At 38.2% G+C, this 19,440-nt stretch overlaps 2 protein-coding genes and 1 pseudogene across 3 annotated transcripts; 1 reads left to right on the top strand and 2 right to left on the bottom strand.

The window, feature by feature from the left end:
• The first annotated feature begins 450 nt into the window (after window positions 1-450).
• LOC145767164 (glutathione peroxidase-like) lies at window positions 451-7,552 on the top strand (annotated as a pseudogene). The gene is made up of 5 exons (XR_014288741.1): window positions 451-695; window positions 1,140-1,270; window positions 1,462-1,599; window positions 5,480-5,607; window positions 7,203-7,552. The product of XR_014288741.1 is annotated as a glutathione peroxidase-like (transcript).
• An 8,963-nt stretch (window positions 7,553-16,515) lies between these two features.
• On the bottom strand, window positions 16,516-17,202 carry LOC145766704 (protein FAM200B-like). The gene has a single exon (XM_082578413.1). It carries the CDS (start codon window positions 17,200-17,202, stop codon window positions 16,516-16,518), a length of 687 nt encoding a protein of 228 aa, XP_082434539.1.
• Window positions 17,203-17,246: 44 nt separating this feature from the next.
• LOC145766703 (protein FAM200C-like) lies at window positions 17,247-17,753 on the bottom strand. The gene has a single exon (XM_082578411.1). The coding sequence runs from the start codon at window positions 17,751-17,753 to the stop codon at window positions 17,247-17,249; it is 507 nt and encodes a 168-aa protein (XP_082434537.1).
• Window positions 17,754-19,440: the final 1,687 nt, after the last annotated feature.

The following is a 19,440-nucleotide window of genomic DNA, read 5'->3' as shown; positions in this document are numbered from 1 at the left end:
AAAGTGAACGTACTTGTAGTAGGCCTATTAGAGAGGTGCGTAGCCGAGTGGTGAGAACGTCTGCGCGACGTTCGAAAGGACGTGGGTTCGACACCGCTCCAGAGCACGCGGCTGTGTCTCGGCAAAGACACTTAATGGCAAGCCAAAATAAGGGGAGCAGCTGACTCGAAGACTATGTCCCTTCGCTGCTTCCTGTCGTCTGTTGTATCGCATCTGTGATCGCAGTGTAGCCTACTGTATGTTATCGCAATGGGCGCAAATAAAACACGATTATTAGAGGTTATCGAAATAAGTGTGTTCTGCTCTTTTTTATCAGAGTTTTTGCTATATTATTAAATAATGTAAATAAAACAAGCTTTGTTCAAATTTACGGTCTATATTAAATGTGTAGGCTATTCTGAATGACACTTGCTTTGATTATGCCTTGTTTGTTATACATTCTTTTTCTTTCAAGAAACGTGCTTTCATAATTAAGACATTTATTTACTGTAAGTCGTCAACTAGTCAAATGGCCACAGCCTGGACAGTGCTGTTGGCCGTTTTGGCTGGCCTTGGGTCTATTAGCTCAGTAGATTCCCATCAAGTTGTTTCCTCCAGAGTAAAGTGCTTCAAGTCAAGACGTAGCATCTACGACACCGACTACACTTTCAGAACGTTACAAACTGGGGAAGAAGTTCATTTGTCTCAGTTTAGAGGTAAAAAACTAAATAGCCTATAATTTAACTCATTTTTTTAATTCAAAACTGATCTTTGTCAAAGCACAAACATCCGGCATTGCTGTATTAAACTATAAGCTTTATATTATCAATCTTTTGAAGCATTTTTTTCGTTAAAATAAAACAAAACAAATTTAGGCCTCACCTTATGCTCGTGAAAAGCGATTAGAAACAAAACGAAAGAAAAATATTCATAAGAACAATAATTCGAATCGAAATCAAGAAACTATAAAAATTTTGCGTTCAGACAAGGTGTCTATATATTTCGACACATTTTCAAAGTTCAAATATCTGAATGGGCTAACCTTGTCTTAATCTAACTATACGTGTGACAAGTTATAGGCTACCGATATTCACTTTTTTTACTTCATAAAACATTAGAACACCCAGCATTTTAATAGCTGTTGTTGTTTTTATTTTTAGGTGACATTGTACTGATTGTCAACACAGCCTCTTTCTGAGGCTCAACTTGGCAATACCCCCTGTTAAATGCACTACAAAACCTAGACGGGGTAACGGTTTTAGGTTTTCCTTGTAACCAATTTGGATTGCAGGTAAGCGATGAAAACATGAAATCAAAAGCGTAGCTGCATAGGCTACAAAGAAGAGCAGCTTAAGCCCACTTGGTTTGAGAAGAGTAGAATGCTTTATGCGCAAGTGTTGCCAGATCTTCTATATATTGCTATTTTTAATCACGTAGCCTAACTCAAAAACAAACCAATACTTTCCTTTATATGACTTTTAGGAACCTGGTTCCAATCGTGAAATTTTATCGATTCTTGAACATGTACGTCCTGGGCGAGGATATCAACCTAATTTCAAAGTGTTTGAAAAGCTCGAAGTCAATGGAGCAAATGAACATCCTTTGTTCACATTCATGAAAGTAAGTGCTGGGAAATGGTTCAGGCTTGTCTTTAAAGCTCATTCAAGTTCTGGCACCATTGTTAGTAGCTTAAAGGCATTTTAAAAGGAAAAGACTAGAACATCACACGCCCTGGGAGAAAGAGAAAATTGAATTAAGTCCTGTCTTTGTCATGAGTTACCAAGGGGGGTGGGGGGACTTATATACCAGTCCTAGGCAGTGGCTCCGAGAGGGGGGGAAGTCGGGCCAGTTTCCCCCCTAGCAAATCATTGTAAAGGAAAAACGAGTAGTTTTTTGTTTTTTCACTTTTGAGGGGGGCCCATTTTTAGTACTAAAGTAAAGATGTACCAACTAAATAATCAACAAATTCTTAAATGAAGTACGAAGTTCCAAGTATTTCTCAACCTTGTAAATGATGCTTCTCATCAAGAACAAATCATTTTCGTGTTAAGGTAGGCGATGTTGAACTGCTTCAAGACGTAAAATCTGAAGCTTGAAATGATTTCTGTATCACTGAATGGTTTCGATTGTATTGATAGTTTCAACTTGAAAACTGGTGCTGTTTTAGCTAAGCGGGAACTATTTTTGCTTGACAACTGAACCTTAACTTCAAAATCTACGTTGGCCAGGCATAGGAAGTTGTTGTTTGTTTGTTTTGTCAAGTTGTATTCAACATAAGTTATCTGGGAAAGTTAAAGGTATCATGCAGTCCAAGCACGATTAAAGAAAGTAAATGCTGTATATTTTTTGTTTATGGATCATCATCAGTCATCATCTCCGCCTGCAGCAGATTGTGCATCAACATGAGTTATTTGCTTCCAAGAGTGGCGATTTTGAGCCAGCTCGTCCAGTGTCGCCAAGTTGAGTCCGGTCCATGATTGGATGTTGTCTTGCCACCGTTTTAGTTGTCTGCCACGTTTTCTTTTTTCTTCTACTTTTCCTTCTGTGCAAACTTTGCTGATTCCGAATTGTGATCTTTTAGTGTGGCCGAACAGTTTTAAAACTTTTGATTTTATTATTGCTGCAATTGGGTGTATTTTGTCATAGTTAAAAGATCTTCTGTTTTCGTGTGGTCAAGTCGCCTTTTGGTGGCCTTGCTTCTCATGATGTGATTTTGGAAGGTAGTGAGTTTTTTGTTTATGGATGTTGTTGCTTAGGCTAAATCTAGTTGGAATTCATAATGTTGCCTACAGACAGAGTTGTTCAAATGTCTTATCATTTTTGGAGTAATTGATTATCTGTAAGCTAGTGACATCTTTAAAGTTATAGCCCAGTCAGAGGAAAAATTCTGAAAAATCTAAAGAAAGCTGTCCCATCATCTTGCAAAGAAAATTGACTTCGAGGGGGTAATCAAGGCGTGGTGCAGTCAAACCCAATGCTTTACAATAGGCTACCCTTTTGCAATTGAAGCTCTAAAGACGTTTCTTAAATGCAGAAAATTGACTTCGAGGGGGTAATCAAGGCGTGGTGCAGTCAAACCCAATGCTTTACAATAGGCTACCCTTTTGCAATTGAAGCTCTAAGGACGTTTCTTAAATGCATCAAGTTGGAACCAACAAGCGCTTGATCGGAAGCTGAGTCAATGCTAAAGTAGCCTACAACTAGCAGTTTTAAATTTGTGACTGCTTTGCATTATGTGGATTACGGTCCTAAACAAGATTCACTGATGAATTTAATGAAATTAAAGGAAGATGTAATCTAAGTAGCCTAAGAGAAAGCTGAGAAGAGTAGGCTAGGCTACTACTCGCAAGCTAAAGTTGCAGTGGCAATTATAAATTTAAAAGAAAATGATTTTCTTTTCCTGAGGACAGAATGCTTTTATAACTCCACTTAACTAGCTGAATCATTCGAAGGAAATGTATTCTACCTACCGTACATTGCAAAGGGGATTCGATAGCTGTTGGAATTGACAAATGTATCAACAAACTCAAACATATCGTCGATGAGTTTGAAGTTCCATGAAAATTTCATCGTATGTCTGTTGTGCAGTTGCGGGCATGTGGGATAAATTTAAACCATTTGTAGGCTACACAACAATGACATTTTTCAAGACATTTTGGATGAGGTAGTACTTTTGACAGAAAGCCACACAGCAAAATTCAGCTGCAAACCAGAACGAACCACCCCATGTTTCGAAAGGTTTTTCCAAATAGTTTTGTTATGATTTTTTTTTGTGTTCCGGTAGCTACCTCCAGTGGTTGCGCTTTGAGAACGTGGTTTTAGCAATTACTGCAATTTGTAAAGAATTGTTTGCGCTCCAGTAGGCCTATGACTCAAAACCGATTGAAAAGCCTAACTATACATGTTGTGCATCAATTCAGACGACGCAAAATTTTATCATTTGATGCTGTGATCCGTAACTTTGCATTGCAAAAAGTCCAGAAAGGGTTGAATTAAATCAAGGATATCCAAAGTCCGGCCCGCGGGCCAACTCTGGCCCACGAGACGTTTTTGTATGGCCCGCGTCTGTTGTTGTACAATGTGTTATTTTTGGCCTGCAGACACACAAAAATCATACAAATTCAACTTGCAGGTTTCAGAAAAATTATTGTGGCTGTTGGCCCGCGAACACTTATTATCAAATCTGGCTTGCGTGGAAAAAAGTTTGGACACTCCTGAATTAAATGCTTGGTTGAACTATTTTCGTTGCTTGTAGGCCTATTGTGTGTTTACAAAGCTTTCTAGACAAAATAGTTTGCTTCAATGGCATTTTTGCTGCAAGTGAAATCCAGTGATTATTGATGATTTTTACATTGAACGAAGTTCTTTTCATGCTGAGGAAAGTAGGCTAATATCAGCTTAACACGAACATGCAACGCAAGATACAAATTAGTTGTAGGCTTATATTTGCTAAAAAATATTATGGGGCCCATTTTTCGTATTGTTTCCCGACCAGTGCTGATTTCTCTCGGAGGCCCTGGTCCTAGGTATAACCTGTCCCCCCCACCCCCCATGGTAACTCATGACAAAGACAGGACTCAATTCCATTTTCTCTTTCTCCCAGGGCGTGTGATGTTCTAGTCGTTACCATTTTAAAAGGTATCAAGGCTTGCAAGCTTCAAAAAAAGTGTTTCACGATAAAATTAAAACACAAATAAACTAATTTAACATGGCAATTTTCGAAATTAAAGTTTATTTTTGATTAAACCTTGTGACGATTTATTAGTTAACATAAGTGGCGGGATAACGTGTGCATTAGGCGCACGCTTTCTAACCATGCGTTATTGGTTCGACACCCGGTATAACATGGATGGTTGTTGAAAAATACCGCTGATCTCTACTCAGACAATACGTTGGGGGGGCAACCGAGAGAAAGAAGTCGGCCACCACATACTTGTTATTGCCAGTTGGTGGTTAAATTCAGGCAAGGTTTTTCTACGTCTCTTTTTAATGACACGATTCTTTCAGAGAAAATGGTTGAGTGGTTGAAGAACAAGTTTCACTTCAGGTTAAAACCAGGCCATAACATCAAATCAGCCCAAGTAGCCTACTTAAGTATTTATGCCCTGCCATCTGGAGTTCAAGGCAATGAAGACGCCGTGCAGTAGCTGTCAGAACCAGAAGAAAACTTGCAAAGTGGGGACTATCACAGTCCAACAGAGCACAAATAGAAGTGTAAACACAGCAGAGTAGCTTACTTAAGTTATATTGTTCCCTTAATCTTCTCTGCTCTCAAAAAACATGAAAGAAAGCGTGTAGGCTACAGTACTTGATCTGGAAAACTAGAACACAGCACAGGAAAGTGAGAATGTGTAAAGATATCTCTGCTGTAATGGAAGAACTTTGTCCATAAAATTGAATCATCGTTGATTTACACTTTATTCGAGTCTGTATGACATATTTGTGGCAAAATAACTTTGCTTGCCCACTAATAAGCTAATCCCATCGATACGATTTTTAGGGACAATGTAACGGGGTGGCTCCCGTCTTTGCGTCAAAAGAGAAATTGTTTTGGAATCCGTTTCGACCCAACGATATTGAATGGAATTATCACAAGTTTCTCATTGATCACAATGGAATAGTTACTCGGTGAGCTGATTTGAATCTCTAGACTAAAATCACTTTAAAAAATTCTATGAAACTGATTTGTCCGCCACAGGTCGTTTCTTTGTCTCCATCTGAGACGGTAGCCACTTTAACAAGTCGAAATTCTGCCACTGAAATTGACTAGAATGCAACCGCCAACCAATCAGAACATGTTATAAGAGGCTGCCGTCCAATTGTGATCCTTCTAGCACTCATCCAGAGAGCTAATGCTTGTTTTGAACATTATTTGGTAATTAAAGGTAATTAATTAAAGGTAAAGGTAATTAAAGAAGAAAAAGAGCAATAGCAGTAGTGGGAATCGAACCCGCGTCAATGAAATGACTACTTTCTAGCCTTAACCCTAACCCTTAAACCAACCAGTTGACAAAAAATCCATCACTTAATTTGCTTTCTATCATCTTCTTTTTGCCATTTTTTACGTCACTTAAACCGTAGCTTCTGATTGGTTGGCGGTTTCATTCTAATCAATTTCAGTGGCAGAATTTCGACTTGTTAAAGTGGCTACCATCTGAGACGCTAAAGTTGATGCATATCGGACTTTTGTAAATTTGAAAACCAGCAAAACACATATTGTCGTGATTTACTCGTGAAGGCAATTGTGTTGAAGAAGATTATTTTGCTAAATTCGAAAATATGTTTGCAAATTTCTGAGCAGCAGCCTTTCATTTTTGACTTGTCCAGAAATTTTATAAACTAAAACGCATGCCTACCAATTGTTTCAACTTAACATTCAATTTAATGCACTTTTATGATAGGTTATATTATTGATTATTTAATTACATAGAAAGAAACAAAACAGAAGTTTAAAACATTGTGCCTAAATTTATAGTAGGCTAAATTTCTCAAAAATGTCAACAGTTAAAACAAATTGTTTTGAAATCTTAAGGCGTGCAAATTTTCACCTTGGTGTGTTAATTTATGTAGGCCTACAAGTTACGCGTTTAAGGCATTTTTTTGCAAAATTAGAGTTTATTTATATCAGCATATACTGTACTATAGAAGAAATAGCCTACTATATACGTCTTAAAAAAAAAATAAAGAACTTGAATTTTTGTGGACATTGTGAAATATGCTGAAGGAAGGTTCTTGCACATTTTTATCAAATTTTTTCAAAGCCTCGCCACACTGAAAAGTTTGGAGTACGGCCACATCACCTAAATCTTCATTCAAGGTCTTTGAGAGGATAATTTTGGCCCGGTGCAAATGAGATTTTCGGGTTCCAAATCAAAATATTTCTAAGAAATTTTTTTTATATCCAAACAATATGCAATGGCTTCTTCAAGCTTTCCGCCATCTTAAAAATGTTACAGGCCCCTAAAATCATCCTGGGCTATAGTCTAAAAGCACCCAATGGCCCTCCCCCCTGTCCTCAGCTACTACACTTATGGACAGGCGTAGTTGTTACGCATGTCTTACGCATGAAATGGTTGCTCTGCCTGCGTCTTTAATAAGCAAAGATGAATGAACGAATAATTAAATAATAATTTTGAAGTACAGCGTCTCTGTGTTTAAGTGTCAGTAGTTTGAGAGCCTTAATTGTTGCCAAATCAATTAACCAGTACTTTGCTAACCGACAGGCGCTACAATCACAATATTCCTCCCAACTCACCACTGCTCACAGGAGATGTGCGGACTCTGCTGCGTCGGAGAGCAGCCGCTCGGAGAAATTAAGAGTCTTTGCTGCTGGCTTCAACGAAAAAACTTACTTGGTTGTTTTTTTTATGACGACGTTATTCGAAAATTCTTTGGAATTGAATAACGTCTGAATCCGTGTGAACTGTCGTTATTGCTAATTTTTAGTGCATTTACAGGGCATAACGTCATAAACATAATCAAAAACGACGATGTAAGGTGTTTTGTTGAACTTCAGGCTGCTTGCAGTCTTGAAATATTCCGTCAATGTAAAATAAACAAACTACGGATTGTTTGTTTGTATGGCTGTATTTTTTCACCAAATAAGGGACAAGAATATCGTCAGTAGCCTATCGTCAGTGGCGTATGCTGGAATTTCACCAGGGGTAGAGGCATTCACATAGAGGAAATGAAAACAAATAAAAAATACGACCGCTTGCTAATAATAACCAGCAAGTTATATTGTATAAGATTAGCCTACCACACACAGCTTGCATTCACATTTCACAACAATCTTTTTAGTTTGCGACAGCTAGGTTATTCATTTGGATAGATTTGTGTTGAAAACAAACAATATGGTATAACAGTCTTGACGTCGCATATAATGTTTTACGTAGACAACTTAGTTGGCTTATTTAACCCAATGAATCACGCGTATTGAGAGTACGTTCAGTGACGTAAACAGGATTTTTTTCTGGGGAAGAGGAGCATTCAACATACAGTAACTTGGCTTTTATTTTTGTCGAGAGCACCTAATCCTACTGTACAGTCTGACCAAGGTTTAAGGTAGCCTATAGACTATCTGTTGGTGAAATATAAACTCTCACGGTTTTTTCCTATGGTATGTTACTGTATTTACAGATTGATTTATTTAATATGTGAATACGAAAAGCATGATAGTATAGGCTTAAACGGATAAGTAAAAACCATCATTTAATTGACATGCAATGTCATCAGCTTAATCAAAGCATATATCGAACTTCTTGGTGAAAATTTAAATATGGAATGCAATTTACATGTATAACAGTACTTTAAACAAAAAATTACATGTTTACACTACACAACCACAATAACACTGAAAAAAAAACAGTAAAAAAATCTTAAAAGGGGAGGGGGGGAACATGGCTCAATGCCTTCCCCTTACGTAAGGGACAGTGGGGCACAATTGGATAAAATTTAGTAAAGTAGAAACCCATTCTTGTATTTTGTAGTAGTAGATTTTGTAGAGTTGATCTACCACAGGCTGGTCCAAAAGACCAAGACTGCATGAAGGGCCACATTAAGATTTGAGAAAAACTTTATGGGCGCCATCAAAAAATGATTTTCAGTTTATTTTCGACTCTAAAAAGCGAACTTCAGCGAGTAAAAAATATGCAATTAAAACATTAGATCAACAAAATAGCACACCAAAACAATTAATAGTCTCTTACTTTTGGTTATTCTCTGCCTTAATTTCGGTGGTCGATCGACGTAGCCTAAGCAGGCATCCAGGATTTCACCAGTCATTATATTATTCCGTTTGTCGCTTTTCAGTCGCTTCATAAAATTGAGAAAGTGCTTTCGCAAATGTATGTGCTACTAAACATGGAGCACATCTTCAGTGCAAAGTCTTTTACATTTAACTCCTTCGAAATGGATTTTAAGTCTTAGGCTTAGCCTACTTGCAAGCACATTAGATAAGATAGTGCTATTGTGGTTGACCAATGTTATTGGCAAAAAATACCTTTCCCCAAAATATAATTCAACTCTCTGTTTTCCTCTGACACTTTTCTTTTGACTGTCATTTTATCAACAAATTTCTTAACTTGAGTCAATAGATAAGTTAGCAGCTAACTTACAACCGTATGCGAGAGTCTGTGCTTGCCATCAAGAGCAAAAATCAACGCAAGTCTGTGTCATCACAAACCGTAAGAAGAAATTGCTACCTCATAATAGTAACCTATTAATCTGCACTTTGATGATGTGTTGTGTGCAGCGGCACTGTTAGCAGTAATCTGCCCATAGGCTGCAAAGTTGTAGTTAGTAGCCTACAGCAACATCTGGAGCATTTCTTATATTTTGCAACTAATTAAAAACTATTGAGACATATTGAAAACTATAGAAACGCATTGAAAACTATCGAAAATTCTTGAAATCTATGGGAACGTTCAAATATTACGTAACGCTTTTTTTCCGAATTTTTGACCCCCCCCCCTCCCCCATGTAACGCCAACGTAACGCTTTTTTTATCCCCCCCTCCCCTATGTAACGCTTTTTCACTACAAATTCAGCACAAAAAACTAGTATTCCGTACTCGAAAGCGTTACATAACGTTTTGCTTGAACCCCCTCCCCCCCGATGTGACGCTAACGTAACGCTTTGCATAAACCCCCCCCCCTCCCCCTCGAAGGCGTTACGTAATATTTGAACGTTCCCTATTAAAACTAAACGATGGACGCTTCAGCTTAAAGGGATGCTAAAGGAAACACCTGACTTGGCGATTATACACGTTCTTTATGTTTAATATATGCTTCCATAAAACGATTTTCAATAAAATTTTGCCCCATTGCGTTCTGACCAGCATTCCGCGCGTGCTTTTGTCAGAGCTTTCAAAACAGGAATGGGCGTGAGGAGCGAAACGTGCTACTGTACAGTCTACGTGACTATAGACTAGCAATCAGCTGATCGAGCAATAGTTGTTACTGCGGGCGATTTAACTGTATTGTATGTATATAATTATGTATGTATGATTGTATGTACATCAAAATATCAGATTTCAACGTCAAAACATCAGACAATTTGCTCAAAACATCAGATCTGATGTTAAAACATCAGATGTGGTAACGTGGCTTTTGTTATTGCTGTCGATAGTGACGTATTCTCGAGCAGTGTTTCCACTTTTTGGTCATTTTGAAAAAATTAAATGAAACATTGTACTTTGGACCTTGCCAGTGCCTTTGAAAACAAATTTTTTTGGTAATTTTTTTCGAAACGTATTCTTGAATGTTTAGTTTACGCATTTTAATGCTTAATTCCCGTTTTAAAATTTCATTTAGTAGCCTATGCTTTTAAGAGCTCGCATATAGATTAAGAACGTGTGTCCACGATATTGATAAGCGGCACGCAACAAACTAACAACGTAAAGGGACGCAAAACTATGTATATGTAACGCAATTCTGGGACGACCAAGCACTCTGTGAAATTTTAATCCTAAGGGTTGTGAAAGAACGCAAAGACGCCTTGAGTAACGTAGGAATTGACCACGAACCTGGAGGATTTTACAGCTTCGAGGACCCATAATGAGTGACGTCAGAAAACGTAGAAGTGACATGTGCAAAGCTTGCGGGAGCTACAATGTGCAACTTATTTGAGGTTGTGGCTAATGTAATTATTTATGCAATGCATTTATTTAAAACGCAGATAGCCAAAGTATATTATAACAGCTGTGCTTTTTGCACTGGAAAGTCCGGCACGCAGGAAATGTTCGCGAGACGCACAAAAACTACACACGGCAGCATACAAAGTCGTAGCCAAAAATAGTAGGCCTAATGTTTACCAATGGTGTTGTTTTAATGTGAGTTTCAGTGATAGGCTACATATGACATCAGGAAGGGTTTGTAGTGTCGTAAGAAAATCGTACAGACTCATAGTTTTTTGGATAGACCTGATATTGACATGAAAAAATGCTAGGCTATAGTTTTATTTTGGTTTGTATAAAGTGCTGGAGATTTTTTTACGTACCGGTAATAGCCTAGTTACTTGGGCTGATATTTTGTACAAGCGTCTTGTTTAGAGTTTAGGATTGCAAATAAACATGACTGATTGACTTGAACGTAGAAATTCAAAGGGTTTATAGTTACGCGCCGGGCTCGAGATCACACGGCGCTGGTTCGACTCTCGGGGTGTGCGCTTGAGCAACGCATTTCAGGACTGCTCTCCATTCAGCGGCACCTAGTGAATGGAATAATTTCTCGGCAACAAGACTTCAACAATCGGAAAACTTCACTCTGCCAATCTTGGTAACCGGCCCTGCGTCAAGTGCCTCTACAAGTATGCGAACAAGTACCAGGAATAACCTATCAAGGCTTTGTCAGTCCGAGGATAAAGATTCAAAACCAAACCAAACCAAACCAAACCAAAGTGAACATGAAGAAGCAATTTCAGGAGCATACTCAGAGCAACACATTTTTTAGTCGCTTTCTGTTTCAGTGTCAGTTTCCAATGAAGCATTTACGTTTAGTAGTAGAAGTTTATAATTTAGCTTGTTAAAGTCAATTTCGATTCCAACCTTAAGCAAATCATCATAATTAATAATATGCAGCCATTGTCCAGTGCCTTCCTCTTCTCCTTTTACTTGTCCTGCTTTTTTGGCCGATTATTTCATACGAATTATTCCATTGATGGTGTGTGCAAGAACAAATCTACCGTCGGAATGATGGTTGGTGGGTTTTGAATCTTTATCCTCGGACTGATAAAGCCTTGATAAGTTATTCCTGGAAGTTTCGCTTAGGCCTACTTGTAGAGGCTCTTGACGCAGGCCGGTTACCAAGATTGGCAGAGTGAAGTTTTCCGATTGTTGAAGTGTTGTTTCTGGGAAACTATTCCATCCATTTGGTACCGCTGAACGGAGAGCAGTCCTTAGAATGCGTTGCTTAAGCGCACACCCCGAGAGTCGAACCAGCGCCGCGTGATCTTGAGCTGGGCGCGTAACCACTGATCGAGCTAACGGGGCGGACGATTTTTTTATGTATGAAAGCAGTTTCGATTTTAGAGTGGTGAGGTCTTCTGTGATAATGGCATTGTTGTAATAGTGGTTTGCTTTCAGGTTGTTCTTCGCTTTAGTTATTTCGTTCCGTTTATGACAGTTGGGAAGGAGAAGGTTAATCGTTCTAGGCTTGTCTCCTGAGCGCGGTTTCCCAAATCGATGCGTTCTCTGAATTTTATTCTCATTCAAACTGACGTGAAGTGATTTAGCAATTTTTAATATGGTTTCCTCTTCGTTGTCACTGTTAGAATTGGTTTCAGGTAGCCTAGCCTACTTCATGGATTCGTAATATTTCGCGTCTGCCGTATTGTTCCAATTCATCGGTTTTAGAAATGTTCAGATTTAGGCTAAGGCTTGTTTTAGTTTTAGATTTTCCTCGTTCAGAAATTTTAGATGGCTTTTCCTCTGTTTTAGTTCTTTTTTTATAATTTGAATTTCTTGAGCTGAACTCTTTACTGTAGGCAGATGTTTATCTTTTTGAGTTCTTTTCGGTCTTCTTTGTTGAAAGTAGTTAAACTTTTCTTGCCAGATGGCATCTTGATAGAGCACAACATGCAAAACGTCCGTTTGCTGGAATGACTGAGCTGGAATGTTTTTTGGAAAGTTTCGTTTTTTTAGGATGAAAAAGCCTGAAAAGTTTTGTTTTTTTTACAAATAGAAAGTAAAAAAAAGCAAATTTGCGTTAAAGCTGAAACTTTTTTTTCTTTGAAAAAAATTGAGATAGTCCACTATTTTTTTGTCAACTGCGACAATTTTTATTATTATTATTTGCGTATTGCCACTTCTACCTTTTTTTGGACTTCTGCTATGTTTGAAACATATTGTTTTTTTGTTGTGATGGTCAGAAATAAAAACAAACTGAACTGATTATATCCTGGGGTTGGCGGACTTTTGGAAATTGAGCCACAAGCCATTAAATTAAATTTTTATTTGGCAACTCCTGACTAGCCTTGCCAATCGAATCTGCGATTTTCCCGCGGAATTTGTTTTGCTGCTTTTTTCTTGGTGGAGTCGCGGGAAAAATTAAGCAGTGGAATTTTGTGCAAATGCAATGCAACAATCCTGCACAATACATTGTAACACCAGACCAGGGTGGAGGCCCACTGTAATGTGTAAGTAGTTGTTCCATTAGTTCACTGTCCCTAGAAACACATACAGAACAGCTTAAATGAAAATTAACACACATAATTTTGGCATATCGGAGTAAGCATTGACTTACAAGTTGCAATAACCGTACTTGTAGGTTGTAAGCCCGCACCCGATGGTCGGCAACGTCTCTCCTGTATTTCTCATAAAATTGCAGGTGGCGTAAAACATCACAGAAGTATGTTTAGAGAATATGGTACGTACCTATGTCCTATAAACATAATACTAGGTTAGACTAGTAATACTAGGCTCAGTTTGTGTAAATATGGACATGTTTGTTAATAATTCCCCATCAACAACATTTTAACAATCGAAAACTTCACTCTGCCAATCTTAGTACTGGTAATCGGCTTTACATCAAAAGTCTTTACAACAGGGGTGTTCAAATGATTTCTGCCATGGTCCATCAAACCTGACAACATGATGATCCACTAAACGTCTTGGACATGCATTAATTCTTTAATGCTTTATTTATGTGAATGCACGGTACCTTACAACACATTAATAAGATTGAACTGCGTAATTCAAAAAATAATACATAAAATAAAAATAGCTACATAACTTCAAACGTTTTCGGCAAAACTTTCTGCCTTTGTCAGGAAAATATCTTAATTCATCTAAACCACGGGTCGGCAACCTTTAGCATTGAAAGAACCATTTGGTCCCATCCTGGGTTTTTTTTTTCACTGAGACTTTTCGGTCATTTGTCCGAAACGACTTGAAAAAATTCGGCCATTTTTTATTTATTTCGGTCATTTTTAGTCATGTTTGATAAATGGCTATATATTATTTTGGACATTTTGACCGAATTGACTATATTTATTTCGGACATTTTGCTGAAAAATTGGTCAATGACCGATAAACAACCGAAAAAAAAAACCAGGTCCCATCTCCATCAAACTAAAACCTGCTCTGAGCTGCACCATCTAATTGACTGCTTACAGCAAAAACCTAACTCTTACAGGAAAGCCTTTTGTTGAGTTATTCGGCTGCACCCTGTAGAACTGATTTGTAGTTACCATTCCAACAGCTGTCAACTCTTAACATGACTGGAAAACACGACTAATCGGAAACGCAACCAAAATAGTACCAATTTTTTTTTATTTTTGGTACTCCAGAGTACCAATCGGCAACACTGGCTACAAAGGTAAAGTGTTGCGCCTCCTTTTCGCAACTATTCGGTTTTTGGATTATTGCACCACAATGGTTTAATTGTGACACGAACTAGTACAAAAAAGTATCATGTGAGCCATAGCGCAGAGATAAAGAAGCCGCAGGTTGCTCACCGCTGATGAAAACAAAAACAAATATTCGTGAAATGAATATTCAGTTTAATATTAACATTTCACAAATATTTGTTTTTGTTTAGATGAATTAAGGTATTTTCCTGACAAGGGCAGAAAGTTTTGCCGAAAACGTTTGCAGTTATGTAGCTATTTTTATTTGGCAGTGGCTATTTGACCGGCTCCGGTCTTTGAATCTGAAACACTATTTGACCGGTCATGACGTCACTGCATAAGCGCTTTTTTCTTTTTCTCTTTCAAAGCAACAGACGAGAAGCGCCGATATAAGTTCTAACTTCAACACGTATTCTTCAACTCAGTCCGTGGCGCGTGCGATACGTCTCCGGCTGCCAGTCTAGAGGAGATGAGTTCGATACTATCCAGAAGCATTCTTTTTTCATTTTTTTTTTATCTAAATTTTGACCCGAAGCGCATTTTTGTGGTCAATTTTTAATTTGAGTAGCCTACAACTCATTTTTTATGTCTTTTCAAATGTGAGTAATAATGTTAGAGTTTTTTTAATTTGCTGGAATTTGGGAATTTCTCTTGGTAATTTTCCGATCGTCATAAGTGAACGTGTGTTGCCGAACAACCCTGCATTTTTCTCTCAAGTTAGTTATATACAATACTGTACTTCTTTAAAAAATGGTTTTACCATTATCATTTCTTTTAAAAGAAGTATTGTATATAACTAACTTGAGAACTATACTTGAGAACTATTAACTAACTTGGACTGTAGGCTACTCAAATTAAAAATTGACAACATAAATGCGCTTCGAGTCAAAATTTAGATATAAAAAACATGAAAAAAAAGAATGCTTCCAGATAGTATCGAACTCATCTCCTCTAGATTGGCAGCCGGAGACGTATCGCACGCGCCACGAACTGAGTTGAAGAATACGTGTTGAATTTAGAACTTATGTCGGCGCTTCTCGTCTTTTGCTTTGAAAGAGAAAAAGAAACAAGTGCTTATGCAGTGACGTCATGACCGGTCAAATAGTGTTTCAGATTCAAAGACCGGAGCCGGTCAAATAGCCACTGCCTTTTTATTTTATGTATTATTTTTTGAATTATGCAATTCAATCTTATAAAGCTGTTATCAATATTATTATCTGTCTATGGTTTTCAAAAAGTATCTCTCTACCAAAGCTATACATATTAATAACTTTGTAAATGTGAAGCGTGCTACAGCTCTGCAAGATTGTTTCAGTGAGAAAAATGATGAGTTGGTTTAGATCTCACAATAGCATCGATTCGGGGCTTTCTCACCCTACTACTTCTCACCTCACCCTACTAATATCCTCAAATGCTCATGAAGATGAGCATTTGTGAGTCGTTATATGCTTGTTTTTTACAAAATTCATTGATGAAAACAACGACTCACAAAGGTACGTAGAAGCGAAACAAGTAAGGGCCCTTCTAGCTGGCCTGGTTGTAACTGGGTAGCCTACCTTTCCAAAGTTACAAGTGATAGCCAAAACACCTTTGGATCTGCGATACAAAAGATTCCACAGTTCAACCTGCATTTTAAACACCAGCAATGCATATTCAGTGGAAAGTTGGGTTTTCCAAGTGCCATCAACATCAGCAGACAGTGGATGAGAGATTAGCTGCATAACTGAACTGATAAAACATGTGAGGGCATAAATCAACTAAAGTCTTGGAATGCATGATGCCGAAGCACACCAAACCAAAATGCTTCACTGGTATCCCAACTTTTTTGTTGACATTGGAAGATCCAGCAATGGCGAGTGGTTAGCGCAGTGGTTCTCAACCTTTTTGACCCACGGACTATTCTCAAGCTCGCCTATATATCCGCGGACTCAAGCTATATATTAACGAAAAATAGGTTTTTTGATTTCTATCCAAGAGAGTTTAATACGGTATCAACGAAAAAAGCAAGCACTGTTTTTCACTCAACACATACTCAATGAGAGCCTTGTCCTTGAACTTGCTTGACAAGTTTATCGAATTCCGGAATTATGGTTGTCAGTGCACATCTGATGTCATCTTCCGGTTGAAGTCTATTGCGATACTTCGTTTTGATCATCGTCAGAGTTGAAAAGCCAGATTCACACAGGTAGGCTATGTGGTTGGAAATGGCAAAAGAGCTGTTGCAGCTTGCTTGCAAAGATCTGAAAGACTAGGCTCCATCGACTGCACATTTTCCCAAAATTGAGTCAAAGAAGCCTTTTTAAACTTGTCTTTCCACATCTGTCGGCTTTGCAATTCAAGCAAATGTTCAGCAATGCAGTCCATATCTGAATGAAGTTCTAGCACTGACACCTGAAAAGGATTCCGAACCCAATTAAAGATCCTGCAATAATCGTTGGAAGGAATATAACGATCCAATTCAGAAAGAAATGTGTTGAGGCGCTCAAGAAAGATGGGAAGAATGACGCCCAAATTGATATCTTTCTCTTCCACAAATAAGTTCAATCCTGGGAAAGCAGCTAACCTCCCACTTTTCATTCGATGCATCCACAGCTTTTTACGTTTGAATGCATTAATACTTTCCAAAACATCAAAAAATAGTTTCTCTTTTTCTTGTATAGAACCATTCAGTTGGTTTACATGGCTGAAAACATCGGCCAAAAATAGCAACTTTGCAATCCATTCATCATCACGAAAGCGATCAGCAAGTTCATGATTTTGCTCTTTTAAAAAAGCATTGGTTTCCTCTTTAAGAGTAGCCACTCTCTCAAGCACCTTTCCTCGTGACAACCAACGAACAGTTGAATGGAACATAAGCCCACTGAGTTCCGCTCCCATTTCGTCACGCAAAGCACGAAATGCGAGTGTTCAAAGGACGAGATTTAATATAATTTACCACAGATACAACCTCTTTGAAAACTATGGCAACATTTTCTTGTATTTTCTCTGTGGAGAAGACAATGAACAACCGAAATGTTATTGTTTTTCTTTTTCACAAAACTCATGAAGCCTTTCTTACTTCCCATCATGGCTGGAGCACCATCAGCACAAACAGACATGCAATTAGACCACTCAAGCTGATGTTCTTCAAAGAAGTAATCCACTTTCTTGAATATTTCTTCTCCTGTGGTATTTTTAGCAAGTGGACGGCAAAACAGAAACTGCTCAACGAAATCATTTGTGTCAAAATATCGCACAAACACCATGAGCTGTGCATCACTTCCGATATCGGTTGTCTCATCCAGTTGCAAACTAAATCTTTCACAGCATCTTATGGCAGCGATTGTTTGTTGCAGAACATTTCTTGAGAGTTCTTCGATACGCCGCTTCATGGTGTCGTTTGACAAAGGAACCATTTCCAGTTTGTTAGCAACAGCATCACTACACATTATCCTGGCCATTTCAACAGATGCTGGCTTAATCAAATTTTCTCCAGCTGTGTGAGGTGCTTTTGCACAAGCGATTTTCCATGCAACCGCAAAAGAAGCACGCACTGCATGACTGTGAGAATATACTATTCCTCCCCAAGCAGTTGGGCGATCAATGCGACTTTGCTTCACCTGATGCTCTTTTTCTTTAAATACTTCAAGAGATTTGTTAACAAAATTTCCATGGTTTGATTCTAGGTGCCGACGAAGTTTCGTGTCCTTTAAAGAGCTGTGAGCTTTACGTTTTATTTGTAATACAATATGAACTGACTACTAGCAAAAGCAACTGTGCTCGCGGACTCATCCAGGCCCTTCCGCGGACTCATTTGAGTCCGCGGACTCGGGGTTGAGAAACACTGGGTTAGCGCATTGGGCTCACAGTCGAGAGCCTGCATGTTCGACTCCAGCCACCCGCACTTGTTGTTTCTCTAGGCAAGAAACTTTACGATAATTGCCTCTACCTGGTGATCGATTTCGAGTAATGGGTTTCGAGTAATGATTTCGAGTACCAAATTTAAGTCATAAGTAAAGTAGACAACCGGAAACAGACATTGCCGTCGGCTGCAGTGTGGGTCAGGTGTACGTCGGAAGGCGTACATCGATGCATAGCGCTCAAGTCCGCTTTCCCGCAATGTAGGATAAAGATAAGGCAGTGGCTATTTGACCGGCTCCGGTCTTTGAATCTGAAACACTATTTGACCGGTCATGACGTCACTACATAAGCACTTTTTTCTTTTTCTCTTTCAAAGCAAAAGACGATAAGCGCGTTAAGTCTTAAATTCAACACGTTTTCTTCAACTCAGTCCGTGGCGCATACGTAACGTCTCGGGCTGCCATTCTAGAGGGAATGAGTTCGATACTACCTGGAAGCATTCTTTTTTTTTTCTTTTTTTTTTAACTACAAAAGGATACAAACTGATATGAATGAATCAACAAGTGAATAAAAAAGTTTCAAAACGAATTAAAAAAGTTTTTTCTAGTCTTTATTTTTAACAAATTCCTTTCATTTCTTAGCACAAATTCTCTGAAAAATTCACACCTTCTAATAGGCTGTAAGATTACGTTTCGCTGAAGTCCGAAGTTAAAAATTAAATCCAGTCTCATTGTCGCACAACAATCAGTCAAGTTTCAAATCATCATCTCAACCAACCCTTCAAGACAACTTTCCACTTTCACTTTACTACGCTACGCTGAAGAGGTCGGGAGATCGAAACACTGGCCTTTGTCCGTAGTTGCTTTTCATAATGTCTTTTAAGACATTCTTTTTGAGTCAATAATGTCTTTTTAGATATTACTTTTAAAGAAATAAAAAGGAGTCAAAAGGCATGTAAATTTCACTCTGTGTGGAGCTACATGTACTTGAGAGGTTAGGCTAACTGTTATTCTTTTATTCACAAATTAAAAAAACTTAACTTTATTACTCACATTTGGAAAGATTTAAAAAAATGGGCTGTAGGCTACTCAAATTAAAAATTGACGACAAAAATGCACTTTGGGTCAAAATTTAGTTAAAAAAAAAAAAATAGAATGCTTCCAGGTAGTATCGAACTCATTTCCTCTAGAATGGCAGCCCGAGACGTTACGTATGCGCCACGGACTGAGTTGAAGAAAACGTGTTGAATTTAAAACTTAAGGCGCTTGTCGTCTT

The sequence above is a fragment of the Aplidium turbinatum genome, chromosome 3 (genome assembly GCF_918807975.1).
Source record: "Aplidium turbinatum chromosome 3, kaAplTurb1.1, whole genome shotgun sequence".
Taxonomy (NCBI): domain Eukaryota; kingdom Metazoa; phylum Chordata; class Ascidiacea; order Aplousobranchia; family Polyclinidae; genus Aplidium; species Aplidium turbinatum.
This window is presented reverse-complemented; position numbering and strand designations above follow the sequence as displayed.

What these genes read in the sequence shown, in the direction of transcription:
- LOC145766704 (XM_082578413.1), bottom strand. Translation starts at nt 17,202, where the DNA reads ATGGGAGCGGAACTCAGTGGGCTTATGTTCCATTCAACTGTTCGTTGG.
- LOC145766703 (XM_082578411.1), bottom strand. Translation starts at nt 17,753, where the DNA reads ATGTGTAGTGATGCTGTTGCTAACAAACTGGAAATGGTTCCTTTGTCA.